The sequence below is a fragment of the Rhincodon typus genome, chromosome 14, assembly GCF_021869965.1.
Source record: "Rhincodon typus isolate 14 chromosome 14, sRhiTyp1.1, whole genome shotgun sequence".
Lineage (NCBI taxonomy): Eukaryota > Metazoa > Chordata > Chondrichthyes > Orectolobiformes > Rhincodontidae > Rhincodon > Rhincodon typus.
In genome coordinates, this window is record NC_063345.1 from 32492727 (window position 1) to 32509001 (window position 16275).

Consider the following 16275-nt stretch of genomic DNA (forward strand, 5'->3'; position numbering starts at 1 on the left):
CAGTTCCTACTATCGCTTATGTAACAGAGTCAGGTTTGGAGAGGGTAGCCCTCGGAATAAAGCAGGAAACTGAGAGTTATCAAGGATATGGGCATCATTGAAACTTCAAGGATATCTGGCACAGACTTCCACGATGTGGTCATGATGGTAACAGCTGTGTCGGACATCTATCCTTTCACATTAGTGTAGTTAGTCATGTAATGATATGGCACTCTTAATGCAATGTGTGTACAGTCTATAGTGCTGGAATGGAATGGTATTAATAACTAATTAATTTGGTTTCTAGTATTATTGGTTGAGGGATTCATATTGTTGAAGGTTTGAAAAATATCACCTGCATTCTACTGGAAAGTAATTTAATTTTAACCAGTGATCTCTACTTCTTTCACCCCACAGTATAAAATTGAGAAGAGCGTTCTCCTAATCCAAAAACTCAATCTGTCTGTCTGGCACAATGACACACTGGGCAGGAATAGTTTTCTGGGAGAGGTGGATGTGGACTTGGGCAGCTGGGACTGGAGTAATCGAGAACTTAACTGGTACCTCCTAAAGTCGAGGGTAAGTAACTTAACTAAGTGCCACCAACCTGACTATAATCCTGTTGTTGATCTGTCTTGTGGCCTTTTAGAAAAATGGTAGTTTGGGCAACAAGTAGCAGTGATGGAGAAAATTGCAAGGATTTTGAAAAATCAAATTATAAAACCTACCATATTGAAAATCAGGATTCTGCATTGCGTTGCATTTCCCCATGTCTGTTCCCAAGTAGATCACCCCTTCAGCTCTAACCCTGAATTAATTTTTGCCTGTGTTTAATTGCTTTTTTGATGATATTCCCATTTTGAAAAATTCTGTTTCCCTGAAGTTTAGCAGAACAAAATCACTCAAAAAGTGGCTTTCAGATATTCCTTTCACATTGCTGGTTTTCTTTGTAAAATAGTCTAGGACTGACGGGAGAGATGGTTTGGCAGCAGAATTGGCGACTGTAAGGTTAAATACAGATGGAGATGATCAGTTTTGTGTAGAAGAAGATTCTTTCTGAATTGCAGAAATCAATGCTATTTCATTGCAACAAAGGCAACTGACCAAGGATATGGAATGTAGGGTGGAGATAGTAGGAACTGCAGATGCTGGAAAATCTGAGATAACAAGGAGATGCTGCTTGGCCTGCTGTGTTCATCCAGCTCTACACCTTGTTATCTCTGGAATGTAGGGTGTTGTGTTAGATATTGTGGAAATTCTCTTGAATTACCTTGTATTGTTCAGTGGGTGGGCATGTTTAAGGGGAAAGTTTTTTTCTGAAACTTTTCTGTTGGATTAGTGACTCTTTGGTGGAATAGATTACACATCTTCTGTGGAAAGAACACCCTTGATGTTTTACCTTGCTATCTTTTTGTTTCATTGGGTAGCCATGACTGTTAAAATAACAGTGAGTTCAAGGCATTTGTCACTGCTTATCTGCAGAGGTGAAGGGTCACATGCATGGTGAAATTCAAATATCCAGAGGTTCTGGTCAGAGTGCGATACTCGACCATTAACTTCACAAAATGACATCTTCCTGTCTCCTTCACCGTTGATAATGCATTGAGTGACATGAATTTGCTGAATCTATGCTAGAGAAATGATCTTTTCATTTTAATTCATTTTGTGAGATGTGGTCGTTGCTGGCTGGCCAGAATTTATTGTCCATTCCTAATTGCCCTTGAGAAGGTGGTGGTGAGTTGCCATCTTGAACCACTGCAATCCTCCTGCTGTAGGTTGACCAACAATGCCATTAGGGAAGGAATTCCAGGATTTGGACCCAGCGACAGTGAAGGAACGGCGATCTATTTCCAAATCAGGATGGTGGGTGGCTTGGAGGGCAACTTGGTGGTGTACCCATATATCTGCTGCCTTTGCTCTTCTAGATGGAGGTGGTTGTGGGTTTGGGAGGTGCTGCCTGAGGATCTTTGGTGAATTTCTGCAGTGCATCTTGTAGATAGTACACACTGCTACTGAGCTTCGGTGGTGGAGGGAGTGGATGCTTGTGGATGTAGTGCCAATCAAGCGGGCTGCTTTGTCCAGGTTGGTGTCAAGCTTCTTCAGTGTTGTTGGGGCTGCACTCATCTAGGCAAGTGGAGAATATTTCATCACACTCCTGATTTGTGTCTTGTGTATGATGGACAAGCTGACAGGAGTCAGGAGGTGAGTTACTTGCTGCCGTATTCCTAGGCCCGACCTGCTCTTGTAGCCACTGTGTTTACATGCTGAGTCCAGTTGAGTTTCTGGTCAACGTTAACTCCCAGGGTGTTTTATAGTAGGGGATTCAGTGATGGTAACACCATTGAATGTGAAGGGGCAGTGGTTAGATTGTCTCTTATTGGTGATAGTCATAGCCTGGCATTTGTATAGCACAAATGTTACTTGCCAGTTGTCAGCCCAAGCCTGGATATTGTCCAGATCTTGTTGCATTTGAACATAGATTGCTTCAGTATCTGAGGAGTCGCGAATGGTGCTGAACATTGTGCAATCAATGGCGAACATCCCCACTTCTGATTTTATGATGGAGGGAAGGTCATTGATGAAGCAGCTGAAGATGGTTGGGCTTTAGGACACTACCCTGAGGAACTCCTGCAGAGATGTCCTGGAGCTGAGATGACTGACCTCCAACAACCACGATCATCTTCAGGTATGACTCCAACCACTGTAAAGTTTTCTCCCTGATACCCATTGATTCCAGTTTTGCTAGGGCTCCTTGATGCCACACTGTGTCAAATGCAGCCTTGATGTCAAGGGCTGTCACTCTCACCTCACCTCTGGAATTCAGCCCTTCTGTCCATGTTTGGACCAAGGCTGTGATGAGGTCAGGAGCTCAGTGGCCCTGGTGGAACCCAAACTGGGCGTCACTGAGCAGGCTGAGCAGGGGCTGCTTGATAGCACTGTTGATGACACCTTCCATCACTTTACTGATGTTTGAGAGTAGACTGATGGGACGGTAATTGGCCGGGTTGGATTTGTCCTGCTTTTTATGTACACGACATACTTGGGCAATTTTACACATTGTTGGTGCCAGTGTTGTAGCTGTACTGGAACAGCTTGGCTAGGGAAGCAGCAGGTTCTGGAGCACAAGTCTTTAGACTAATGCAAGAACATTGTCAGGGCCTGTAGCCTCCAGTGCCTCTAACAGTTTCTTGATATCACGTGGAGTGAATCGAATTGGCTGAAGACTGGTATCTGAAATGCTGGGGACCACTGGAGGAGGCCGAAATTGATCATCCACTTGACACTTCTGGCTGAAGATCGCTGTGAAATCTTCAGCCTTATTTTTGCTCTGATGTGCTAGGCTCTTCTATCGTTGAGGATAGGGATATCTGTGGAGCCTCGTCCTGTTAGTTAATCATCTACCACCATTCATGACTGGATGTGGCAGAACTGCAGTGCTTAGATCTGATCCATAGGTTGTGGGATTACATAGCTCTGTCTATCACTTGCTGCTTTTGCTGTTTGACATGGAAGTAGTCCTGTTTGGTGGCTTCACCAGCATGACATCTCATCTTCAGGTAAGCCTGGTGCTGCTCCTGGCATGCCCTCCTGCACTCTTCATTGAACCAGGGTTGATGCCCTGGCTTGATGGTAATGGTTGAGTTGGGGATATGCTGGGCTATGAGGTTACAGATTGTGCTGGAGTATAATTCTGCTGCTGTTGGTGGTCCACCGCACCTCATGGATTCCCAGTTTGAGTTGCTAGATCTGTTCAAAGTTTGTCCCATTTAGCACGGTAATAGTGCCACACAACACGATGGAGGTTGTTTTCAATGTGAAGGCGGGACTTCGTCTCCACAAGGACTGTGCGATGGTCACTCTTACCGATACTGTCATGGACAGATGCATCTGTAGCCGGCACTTTGGTACGGATGAGATCAAGTATGTTTTTCCCTCTTAGTTCCCTCACCACCTGCCGCAGACCCAGTCTAGCATCTATGTCCTTTAGGAGCGACCAGCTCAATCAGTAATGCTGCTGCTGAGCCTCTGTTGGTGATGGACATTGAAATCCCCCACTCAGAGTACATTTTGTGCCCTTGCCATCCTCAGTGCTTCCTCTAAGTGTTGTTCAACATGGAGGAATACCGATTCATTAACTGAGGGAAGACAGTACTTGGTAATCAGCAGGAGGTTTCCTTGCCCATGTTTAACCTGAAGCCATGAGACTTTATGAGGTCCGGAGTCAATGTTGCGGATTCCCGGAGCAATGGGCTCCCAAATCTTTACTGCTGTGCCGCCCCCTTTGCTGGGGCTGTCCTGCCGGTGGTACAGGACATATCCAGGGATGGTGATGGCAGTGTCTGGGACACAGTCATGCTCATGGAATCATACCTTACAGACAGTGTCAGGCTGTTGCTTGACTAGTCTTTAAAACAGCTCTCTCAATTTTGGCACTAACCCCCAGATGTTAGTGAGGAGGACTTTGCAGCGTTAACAAGGCTGTTTCTGCTGTTGTCTTTTCCGGTGCCTAGGTTGATGCCAGGTGATCTGTCTTTGAAACTTTGTAGTGATTGGTACAGCAGAGTGGCTTGCTAGGCCATTTCAGAGGGCAGCTGAGAGTAAACCACATTGCTGTGGGTCTGGAGTCACATGTAGGCCAGACCAGAAGAGGGTGGCAGATTTACTTCCCTGAAGGACATTAGTAAACGAGGTGGGTTTTTCTTAATTCCAGATTTTTTAAAATTGAATTCAAGTTCCACCATCTGCCATGGCAGGATTTGAGCCTAGGTCCCCAGAACATTATCTAAAACTCTGGATTAATAGTCTAGCAATAATACCACTAGGCCATGCCTTCCCAACCTTAGAAAGTTGAGTCTTTTCCAATCTACATGCCCTTTTAACAATGTCATATATGTTAATTACTGCTAAATGAACAAATTATGATGTTTTGCACAACTTTCAATTGTTTTTTGACTTTATTTTGCAGTGTCCCATGGTGGGAGTTGGAGTGGATCACAGAGGAGAAATAAACCTGGCTATCAAATATGTACCACCCGGCAGTTTAGGTAAAAATTGATCTGTCTTTCCTTTGGTGCTTTTATAGTCTAAATTCCAATTGTATTCCCACTGATTCTCAATTTGGCTGAGATTTATCATTGTTCTTTGAAAACTCCAGATGGTATATATTTTTTAAACTTATTTTCCGATTTTCTGCTGGCTCACTTGAGAACAGAATGTGTAGCGTTTGCTCAATGCTGGTTAGTGTAGTCTAAGCGAAAACCTAAACCTGTGTTCCAGCAATATGTGGCAGCAATCCATCAATATTCAATAACCCTGGTTTTGTTCATTTTTAAATTAGGTCCTTCCAATTGTAAAATATAAAATGTGAGCATTTGAGCAATTGTCAACCTTTACCTCAGTTTTGTGGAAGATTTATTATACTTACTCATTTCTTTTAATTGCAACAGTGCTGGACAAGAACCTTCGCATCTCCTTTTTACCACTTTACTTTTAAGCAGGAAATCATCTTAGCAAAAGATTGCTCTTGGCCCACAGATGTTATACAAATACACCTTTATGTTTTTGTTGAACAACCATAAATAATTATTGAATGCAAGTGTACACTTAGGGAACTTCAGTTCCTTCAGTGAATTTATAATTCAGTAGAGGAATGATGTCAAGAAGATAACAGATAATGACTACATGGTGAATTTCGATTGAATATTTGCACAATGGGTACCAACTGCCTGGAACAAGTTATTTGGAAAGGTCATTGACATAAAAGATAGTGTAGTGAGGATGTTTGTGGAGAGATATTTTGAGACGATGGATGGGTATAAGAGTTATATGATGTTCAGATTATATGAGTTACAGGAGTTCGGATCAATCAAAAGATTGAGTTCAGATCAGTTGACCCAAGTGGCATTTTTATGTTTCAGAAAAAACATTACTTTTCAAAATTAGCTTGAACATTTGTGATCCCTAATCCCATCGTTAGATTGGCCATTTTCCTTTGCTTAGTATCACTCTCTACAGTTACAGTATGTGTTTCAACCACAGTGGGACATATGCAATACTATTTTTTAAGTGCTGCTAAATAATGAGTGATCAAATGAACATTCATCTCAAATGCACAGATTTGAGTGATTAATGGTGCACGGGCTCTTTATTATCCCTCTGTACAGTTTATCTTGCTATCACACTGAGATTTTACCATTTTCAGGTTTGCAGTGAACAGTGTAAATATTTCTGGAAAAGCTATAGGGGGAGTTTTTAAAAGTTATCTGATTATTATACTGCTGCATACACTGGTAGTTATTGAACTCCTTCTGCCTGTGTTACATACATCACATATGGTTTAGGTCTCTAATATTCATCATGGTAGAAGAACAATTAGGGCTATTAGTTCTGGAGCCCACTTTGTTTTCTTGTAAATAGCAGGATGCCTGGTGGCAGCATGGTGAGCATGGAGAGGATTCTTTTTGTTTAGGGTTTTATTATGATTGATTGAGGACAATTTAGTCCTGATCAACCATCACAAAGTAGAAAAACCTCTATATATTTCTTCAATTCCACATTGTAATTTTAATTTACTGCATTTTTGTTTTCAAAAGTTGAAATATTTACTTTTGAAAGGATTAATTTGATCTTTAAATAATTTATTAAGGTGCTGGAGATCCTCCCACTGGAGAGGTACATATCTGGATGAAAAATGCTAAGGATTTGCCCCAGCTTCGATCGTCTGGAGTGGATTCATTTGTGAAATGGTATTTTAATGGTTGTCTGTAATTGTGCACTGAATTCACAGATTTTTTTCATTTTCAAATCCGTAAAGAGATCTGGAGTGAAAGGGCGATTTTTCATTTCATTGTCTCATGTATTTCTTGTCATTTGTAAACAAGACGTTCACCTGGATTTTGTCGGGTTGGGTAGAGTAGGCCTTACAAGTTTAGATGTCCTCAAGGAAGTGATCAACATAAAGCCTTCCCTGGGACTAAAGTTCCTGCTGGCAGGAGTATCGTCCATTGAGAGCTGTCACCCAATCAAAAGCTGGCAGCTTCTCATAAACAATGGTTTTTGGTGGCACTGAATCCACCAGAGGCCCAAGATTGTTCTAGGGTCTCAGACTAGAGGGGAGTTATATAATGGGACGACGGTTATGGGAGGTGTGGTCGTGGGAGTCAGACACAAGGGACCGGGAGCTGCACCCATTTCCAACAGCAGGTCCAACTAGTCTACACAAAGTGCAGTATGTGCAGAAAGGAACAAGGCACCTTGTTTCTGGCCTACTCAGGCAGGTGATATCTGTGGAATTGTTTAAGTTTCTAGTGGTTTGGAGTTGTGCATTGCTCAATATTATTGAAGATCCACCAGTAAAGGGACGTGAATGAAATTGAAGATACTGTAGTGCAAATTTTAAACCTCCAAAAACAGGTGGGAAATTAATTATTTCTAAATCTCATACATGATACCCAACTCACTCACTTCCAGTTTCAATAGCAATATGTCGGGATCAATGATCTTGGCTGTGTGTGGTCGGTTTGCTGCATAGATTGATCCCTTTAGGATTTTTGCACAGTTACATGTTCACCCATCTTGAAGGAAGCATTACTTCTGTGTGGCCTTCTTGTGGGACAACATGGTATATTCTGGATTGCTGTGCAGTCAGGAACTGCAGTACTTAGAGCGAACATTTATTGGGAGGTGAGCACCAGCCTATGCTTAACAAGCAGAGTGGTCATTGGATTCTCTCCAGGATGTTGTGTGCATCCATTTTAAAGGGCTTTTGTGGTTTTACCCATGTTGGCCGGATTTCCCTAATCATGGAACCCTGGCAGACAAATGGTAGGCTGACAGTGCTGGTTACAGTCCAAAACGAACCCAAGAAGATAATCTTCTTCTCATCCTGCAATTGGATGACCTGAATCCCACCTCCTGCAACATCTGTAGCCTGCTCACTACACCCCTGCCATCTCTGTGACAGACGCAATCTCTATCCCCCAGGATGAAGATTTCTCAAGCCTGGACTGTGATTTCCCCTCAGGACCACAATCTGTCTCCTCCCAGACCATAATGAGTCTCCACAGAGACCATAATGTCTCTCCCCACTGGCTGAGACCTCAATTTCTCTTTACAGACATGGTCTCTAAAGCCCAGACCAGCCCCACCATATCCCCAGGATTGTAATCTCCCCACAGGTACGATCTTTACTCCCCTACCGCAACCCCCCCCAGGATTATTTCTGCCTAGACTTCAACCTCCCCTGATATCTGCCTCACTGCCCAATGATTTCAAACCCTCTGCACCGCCCCCAGCAGATTCTTATCTTTCCTTGTGGGATCTGTAACCTTTCCCCATCAAAACTGTGATCTCTGTACCTTAAGACCACCATGTTTCTCCACAGAACAGAATGTACACTCTTCCGTCTCTCTCACATACATGCCAGCACACACCACACGTGTATATGGGTCTGAAAGTGTTCATACTTTATTGAATGCAGTAAGCATCTCATACTTGGTCAGAGTAAAGAGAGAAGTGGTATGAGACAGGCCTGAGGTTAGTGTGCTCCTAACAGTCCTATCATAATGTACAGCGTCGTCCTTCAATCTGTCAATTGTTGCAATAATGCAATAAACTTCCATATTGTTTATCAACAAGACTCGTCCATTGCAGGCAAAACAATAGCTATCATCACTGATGCTATATCACTTTGAGCTTGAAGGAACCGAGACCCTCAATAGCCACACCCCTCTCCCCTCCAGCCTCACCCTTGACCGCAATGTTTCTTTTCTTCCTCACCACAATTCTTTGTTCACGCACCCCTACCCACAAATACAATCTCAACTGCATCAGAAAGTAAATTGTGATCAAGGTTGACACCTGGCTAATACTATTAAATAAATTGGAATTTTAAAAGTCTTAAACCATTTTTCTTCCCATTGCATGAACCAAGCTTTACTGGACTTACTTGTACTATCCTCTGCAGTATATAATTTAGTCCTCCACCTATTCTGCTTGCACTGTCTTTGTTTAAATGCTTTAACTTCCCTCACTATTTTATCCCTCAGTTATGTGCTTCCTGACACAAGTAAGAAGAGTTACCAGAAGACTCGGATTGTGAAGAAGGACACCAACCCTATTTATAACCATACTATTGTATACGATGGCTTCAGAACGGAGGATCTGAAGGAAGCCTGTGTTGAACTGACAGTATGGGATCATGAAAAACTGACCAATCATTTTCTGGGTGGACTCAGGCTGGGTTTTGGCACAGGTAAATACATCATTTCTCTTTAGGCTTGGTTTACGTGGAACTTTCTTTGAAGTCTGGTGTCCTCCATGGCAAGATTGTAGTCCAGCCCACAGATACTGAGCATGAACAGCCCACTGCTGCACCTGGAATTCAATTTTGCTGTGTAGTGAAATGACTGTCTCCTGTCAGTGATTCCTGCAAAAGAACATGAGATAAATGATGGTCAAACAAATAATGTCAATTGGACTGGAGAAAATGGTTAGAGGAGATTTGGTGGGACAAGTCCGTGGGTAGATTTGGAAATAAGGACAATGATATATTAATTCATGGGATCATATGGAATCAGAGAAACCATTACATACCATTTTGTGCAGATAGAAACATGGAAAATAGTGTTCTAAATGGCCTAGTTATGGACATGGGATGGGCAGCAAGGAGAGTTTTCTAGGAGTTAAGTAGCAAGAGGTAAGAAAAGTTATGGGCAATATTTTGTACATGAAGAGCAAAAAAGAAGCAGTCTTTTACCGATTCAAATGTGGGGTTGTGTGTGAATGGTGGGTGGGGAGGCTCAGCTAAGGACCAAGCATTAGCTAAAGGATACTAATTCTGAGACAGCAGCCAGAAGGCTTGTCAGAATTGAGGTTACAGGCATACAGTGCTTAGGCACAGGGAACAGAAAAACTGCAATCTGTCCACCATCACTAACTTTCAGGAAAAGCCCAACTTATGCAGGCTTAAATCCTGAACAGGCAGTTAGAAAGGATTAGGCTGTGATCATGGAAAATGCTGTATTGTCAATGCAATCAGTCTCAAGTTGCAGGTGAGACATGCTGTATTGATTAACTTGCTATATTTCAATGTGACATGTTTGTAATTCCTTATCCTGTTTATCGTCACAATGCTTGTTCATAAAAAAAAGTATCTTTATTACTGAGACAACAAGGTGCAGGGCTGGATGAACACAGCAGGCCAAGCAGCATCATAGGAGCAGAAAGGCTGACGTCTGATGAAGGGTCTAGGCCCGAAACGTCAGCCTCTCTGCTCCTGTGATGCTGCTTGGCCTGCTGTGTTCATCCAGCCCTGCACCTTGTTGTCTCGGATTCTCCAGCATCTGCAGTTCCTACTATCTCATCTTTATTACTCTTTCTGTGATTTTTATTGTTGATGGAGTTGAGAATTATTGTGCCTGAATACAACATAATTAATAACCTGACTCCATCTAGTGACATAGGGATAAATAGGCAGCTTCATTTGCATGATCATGGCTTAACTTTTGCAGCTATCCTTCAGAATTCAGCAGCACATGCATGGAATACTAATTGTTTGGAACTGTGGACACAGAAAACAGCGATCCGCTTTTCACGTTATGATACAATGGACAGAGGCATAATCTGAAGAATGAACATCCAGTAAAACATAGTTCAGTAGTCACAGCTGCCAGGCCATTGTGAAAGAGAGGCCAACTGTGTCCCCCAAAGCCCAGCAGGTCCATCCAGGGTTGCTTTCCAGGATACATCTCTGTCCCCCAATCTGCTGCCAGGGGGCGTCTGGCCTTCCAGCTACACCCTAGGCGCTGGTGTCATAAAGAAAGTTCAGACAGTGTCTGAAGAGCACCTTCATTTGGAACTTTAATTGGCTATTGATCTTTGGCAGTTGGGTGGCCATCACTTTCCAGAAACTGCCTCCTGAAGGCAGGCCAGATGTAGGAACATGCTATCAGAGGGCATGCCATGTGGTTGGAGAAATCACCTCCAATCCCATTCCCTTCATCGTGGTGAAACTTAGTCCATTATGTCCACTGTAAAGGAGGGAGTTGTTGATAAATGTTGTGTGACTATGCTGCATCCAATTTCAAAATGTGTCTAACCCTAACTGGATTTGGAGATGCATACTTTTAACGTATGTTTCTGTAAATAACTGCTTGGAAGTGTATAAAGACTGGCGTCCAGTTCTGACTATCACTACCTAGCTATCTGGAATAAGAAAAGGGAATAATCTTGTGTTTTAATAAAAAAAGTTTGTTGCATGCCGCAAAAGTGAATGTATGTCCACAAAAGCCTAACTTTTGTTGAACAATATTACAACAACCCAAAACTATATATGCAGCAGGACTGGGGCAGCATCAAACAAAAAGGGATAAATTCTACATGGTTCGAATGATCAATATTGCCTGTGATTATTGCTGCTAAAGGTCTTTTAAAATATGTTGTACACTAGTGCTGTTCCTAACAAAGCAAGCTGGTCCCCTCATGATCTTAAATTAAGAGCATTCTCATAGGACATAGAACTGTACAGCACAGGGTCAGGCCTTTCAGCCCGTGATGTGGTGACAAACATGACGCCAAATTAAACTAATCCCATCTGCCCGCCCTTGGTCCATATCCCTCCATTCCTTGCATATTCACGTGCTTATGTAAAAATCCCTTAAACACCCCCATCATATCTGCCTCTACCACTACCCCTGCAATGCGTTCCAGACTCCTACCACTCTCTGTGTAAAAAACTTGCCCCTTGCATCTCTTTTGAACTTTCCCCCTCTCACCTTAAATGCATGCCCCTTGGTTTTAGACGTTTCATCTCTGGGAAAAAGATTCTGACCTTCAACCCTATCTATGTATTTCATAATTTTACGGACTTCTATCAACTCTTTCCTCAGCCTCCGCCGCCCCAGAGAAAACAACCTAAGTTTTTCTAGCCTCTCCTTATCGTTCACACCCTTTAATCCAGGCATCATCCCGATAAACCTCTTCTGCACCCTCTGCAAAGCCTCCACATCCTTCCTGTAATGTGGTGACCAGAAGTAAATGCAATACTCTAAGTGTGGCCCAACCAAAGTCTTATAAAACTGCACCATGACATCCTGACTCTTGTACTCAGTTCCCCGACCAATAAAGGTAAGCATACTGTATGCCTCCTTTACCACCCTATCTACTTGCATGGCCACTTTCAGGGAGCTATGGGCTTGAGCCCCAAAATCCCTCTGTACATCAATGCTTTTCAGGGTGCTGCTATTAACTGTATACTTTTCCTCAATGTTTGATCTCCCAAAGTGTAGCACCTCACAGTTACCCGGATTAATCTCCATCCGCCATTTCTCTGCCCATATCAGAAACTGATCTATATCCCACTGTATCCTTTGACAACCTTCTACACTATCCACAACTCTGAGGATCTTTGTATCATCTTCAAACTTACTAACCCACCCATCCACATTTTCATTCAAGTCATTTACATATATCACAAACAACAGAGGTCCCAACACCTCATCTGTAGGTGTCATGTAAATATAATAACCGTTAACTTCCATTTGTGTATGTGTGGGGTCATTGGAGATGGTGAATTTTCATACTGATTTTGCTTTTGGTCTTATGTTTTGCAGGATATAGTTATGGAATCCCAGTAGAATGGATGGATTCCACAGAGGAAGAGACAGCTCTCTGGCAAGAAATGGTGTCAAATCCTAATGAATGGATACCAGGCTCCCTGCTACTTCGGTCTCAATTGGGAGGCAAGAAGCTTAAATGAAATAGCACTTTGTGCAAAAAGACTTACAATGGTCTTTACTGCCAAAATATTTTGTGTCAATCAGCAACTGAACTGATAGTGCACTGAGTGCACTTGATAACATGAATCAAGCCTTTTTTTCTGATTCAAATACTATCACCTAGTAAAATGACTGAATCTATTGCCTTTACAGACTTGAATCTTGAATCCTTTTTAAAGAAGCCATTTCAAATCTTTGTACAAAATCTATTTTCTGAACATTCTTCTATCCCAACATTTCCATTAGGCCCTCGACATTTCTATGGTAGTTTTTGACTTTCTGTGTCCCATCTGTAGCCCATTCCTCAATTACATGAACATGTAATTTCAATATTATTTCTCTTCAATCCTGAATATTGTCTTGCTGACATAAAAACAAAAAAAAAATTAGAAGGATTCAGCAAGACTTGCAGAATCTGTGAAGTGGGAAACAAGAGTTAATGTTTTGGGACTATAGATCACAATTGAAATGCCATTGGGAAATGTTAACACTGTTGTTCTCTTCAAAGATGCTGCCTGAACTACAGAGAATTTCCAGCATTTTCAGTTAATCTAGATTTCCAGCATCCATAGCATATTGTTTCACGTAATTATCCTTCTGAAGAGATTCTCAGGAACACTCCAATGTTTTATACCAAAGAATGATGGAACGTCTGCCACTACCCATAATTTTCCTTTACAATGAGCTTCTGGTTTAAAAAATGATGTGGAGGTGCCGGTGTTGGACTGGGGTGGACAAAGTCAGAAGTCTCACGTCACCAGGTTATAATCTAACCTACAGTGAAACCTTTCACCTGATGAAAGAGCAGCGCTCTGAAAACTTGTAATTTTATCTGTTGGACCATTACCTGGTGTCGTGAGACTTCTGACTTGGTTTCAAAAATGCCACCCAGGAAGTTTCTGAGTAGAGGCCAGTTAAATAAATAAGAACCATTTCACTTAGTGTTTGTATACCTTTTTAAAAAGCTCCTTTTTTTTTCTGACTACACAGTAAGTGAAACTGAATTCCAACACTTAAACGTCACCAGTTGAATGGGCTGTGAGCCACATAAAGAAATACTGAACAGAGTTCTATCAGAGGAGAAATAGTTATTGATAGCCCTTGATACATACTGACATTTGCTAACCCAGGTGGTTAGTAATATGGAGGATGGTCTTTACATCCATTTTGCTTTAAATGACTCTTCAATTTAGTCTATAGGTGATTTCCCCCTCCCTCCACATTAATTATCAGTTGTAAGAAATTCAGATACAAGGGGTTTCAATTAAAAACTTACCAGCTCTCCTGCTTAAACTGATACTAATGTATGGAGCACTTTCAACAAATTAGCTTTTACTCAGATTCTAAACACTGCAGTTACTTCCCTTGCAGAAATGCCATAACTGATATAGTTCAGAAAATAAGTACCATAGGGAAGGATCATAAATAGAGCCAGTTCATGAGCTATAACATCCATCTGGCTAAAGTGGGTTAGAGACACGTCTGCACCTGAATGGCTGAAATGTTATAGTAGAAATGGATCTGTCAAATTGTTCAGTTAGATAATTACTGTTTCATTTGAGGAATTAATTTCTGTAGATTCCTGTTTGTAGATTAATGTTTGTCTTACTTTTCAAATAATTGGATTGTTTGCAGTGTTGTATGCAGCACACATTCTCTGCATTCCAAATGCTCTTGTTTTATTGCCAGCAATACTAACAAATAGGAGGCAAACAATATTCTAGATGAATGTTGAAGCTTCCCTTATGTCATATTATAACTTCTTATGTTTAGTCATTTGCTCCTCCTGTATGGTGCACCAACATTGTCTTTGCTGTACATATTAAGACCCTTCAGTTAATGACAGAAATTTAAAGTTTAAGCATTGGCTACTAACTACAAACGGTAAATTGCATTGGTGTGCTTTAAATATGTTGAAGCTGCTTCAAGGACTGTGTCATCTAGCCAGTCTAATGTGGTGGTTGGAGACTTTGTGTAACTTTTTTAAAGTTTAAGTTCTAATTGAAATAGATGAAATATTAGTAAAGTTTGTCTACTACAATGTGAGACCATTTATGAATTCTTTCCTCTCTTCCATTTACCATCTATATTTAGCAGCCTGATAGAGGGCTAACTGAACATAGTGATCATAGGAGAATAACTTTTGACATCAATATTGGATCCAACTCTGTTAGTCTGATGGAGAGTGTAGCTATTTATCGCTCCATTTATAACTGGACCACATTTCACTTGTGCATAACATCTTCTCCTCCTTGTAATTTTCTCCCTGGAAATAATTGATTTATTGAGCAAGGAAGGCATGAATAAACCTTAAAAAATTGAGATGAGGTTGTATGCTTTCACCTCATTCATAATATATCTAAAATCTCTACAACTTTCCACCATTACTTAATGGTTTTGTCGCTGCTATTTTCTGACAGAATTTGTATTTCAATGTTTACATGTTGTAATATATTTCAGTATCTGATCAGCTGGTATTTAATTTTATTAAGATGGCATAAAGAATTTCCCAGGCTTCAGCCTAAATTCAGGGCAACTTTTTGGTGTTAAATCAATGGATCTCAATATTGTTAAATTCAACTTGCGTGATGCTAATTTTGTTTTTTATTCAAATTGAATTTAAGAAATCAGAAGTGAAAACCTGAGCTATGATTTCATTTTAGACAGACAATAAAAGAAATAATGAGTATGTCAGGTTCATGTGTCAACCATCTAAAAGTTTTCTCAGGCTGATCTAACAGTTGAAAAAATATAACATCAAATATAGGAATAATCAATTATAAATGTCAGTGTAACCATGATATAATAAATTGAAATGACATCTTGAAGGTGTCCTGTTTTCTATTTTCCAGTGGTCATCAGTACTTTTCTTTATATAATTTTTTTCTTCTTTCTGTCTTCTCTCTCTTTCTTCCCTAATCTCTCCCTCCCCACCAAGTCCAAGTGCTGACTAAATAAGCATCGTTGCACTGCAACATTTACATTAATGTATGACATTGTAGCAACCAGCATTGATACCATTATAACTGATGTTGTTACTCACTGTTCACATACAGACACTGATTTCCTTCCTGATTATCCTGTCTGTCCCCTCAAATGAAAATGGGCCAGGGCAAGCTGGATTCTATTGTTAGAAACTGTGGCTATTGCAGTGATTCAACAAGAAAGTTAGAGCGCCTATAGAGCTGGCGGTGGACTCAATCATCAATCAGTTAAAGTAGCCATGACTTTGAGTAGGAACTGTTCGACCTTGTGCTTTGAGCCAGGACTACTGCTTGCACACTGAGATACCAGTCTGAAATATAACTAGGCTGCAGGTGGCTTCACAGACATTGTCCCTGAGGTTGCTTGCTTTTTATCTCTATGTAAGGCTCTTCAACTCCTTATGTACTTTAACACTGCTTTATTTACAATTGTACATAGAAAGTTATCAAATACAGTGTCTAATTTAGTGTCTAAGACATTTCTCAATGCTCATTCCAGACTGGTGGCTTCTTTCTTACTAATGTCAAAGTCATGT

At 41.1% G+C, this 16275-nt stretch overlaps 1 protein-coding gene across 1 annotated transcript in view; it reads left to right on the plus strand.

Moving 5' to 3' along the window:
• Positions 1–15580, plus strand: part of LOC109924223 (synaptotagmin-like protein 2) — a 100648-nt gene extending 85068 nt beyond the window's left edge. The window contains exons 12-16 of the mRNA XM_048605308.1: positions 397–558; positions 4946–5024; positions 6626–6725; positions 9027–9232; positions 12591–15580. Of these exons, the coding sequence (XP_048461265.1) occupies positions 397–558; positions 4946–5024; positions 6626–6725; positions 9027–9232; positions 12591–12736 (693 nt within the window). The 3' untranslated portion in view covers positions 12737–15580. The remainder of the gene's footprint in view (positions 1–396; positions 559–4945; positions 5025–6625; positions 6726–9026; positions 9233–12590) is intronic.
• The last annotated feature ends 695 nt before the right edge of the window (positions 15581–16275 follow it).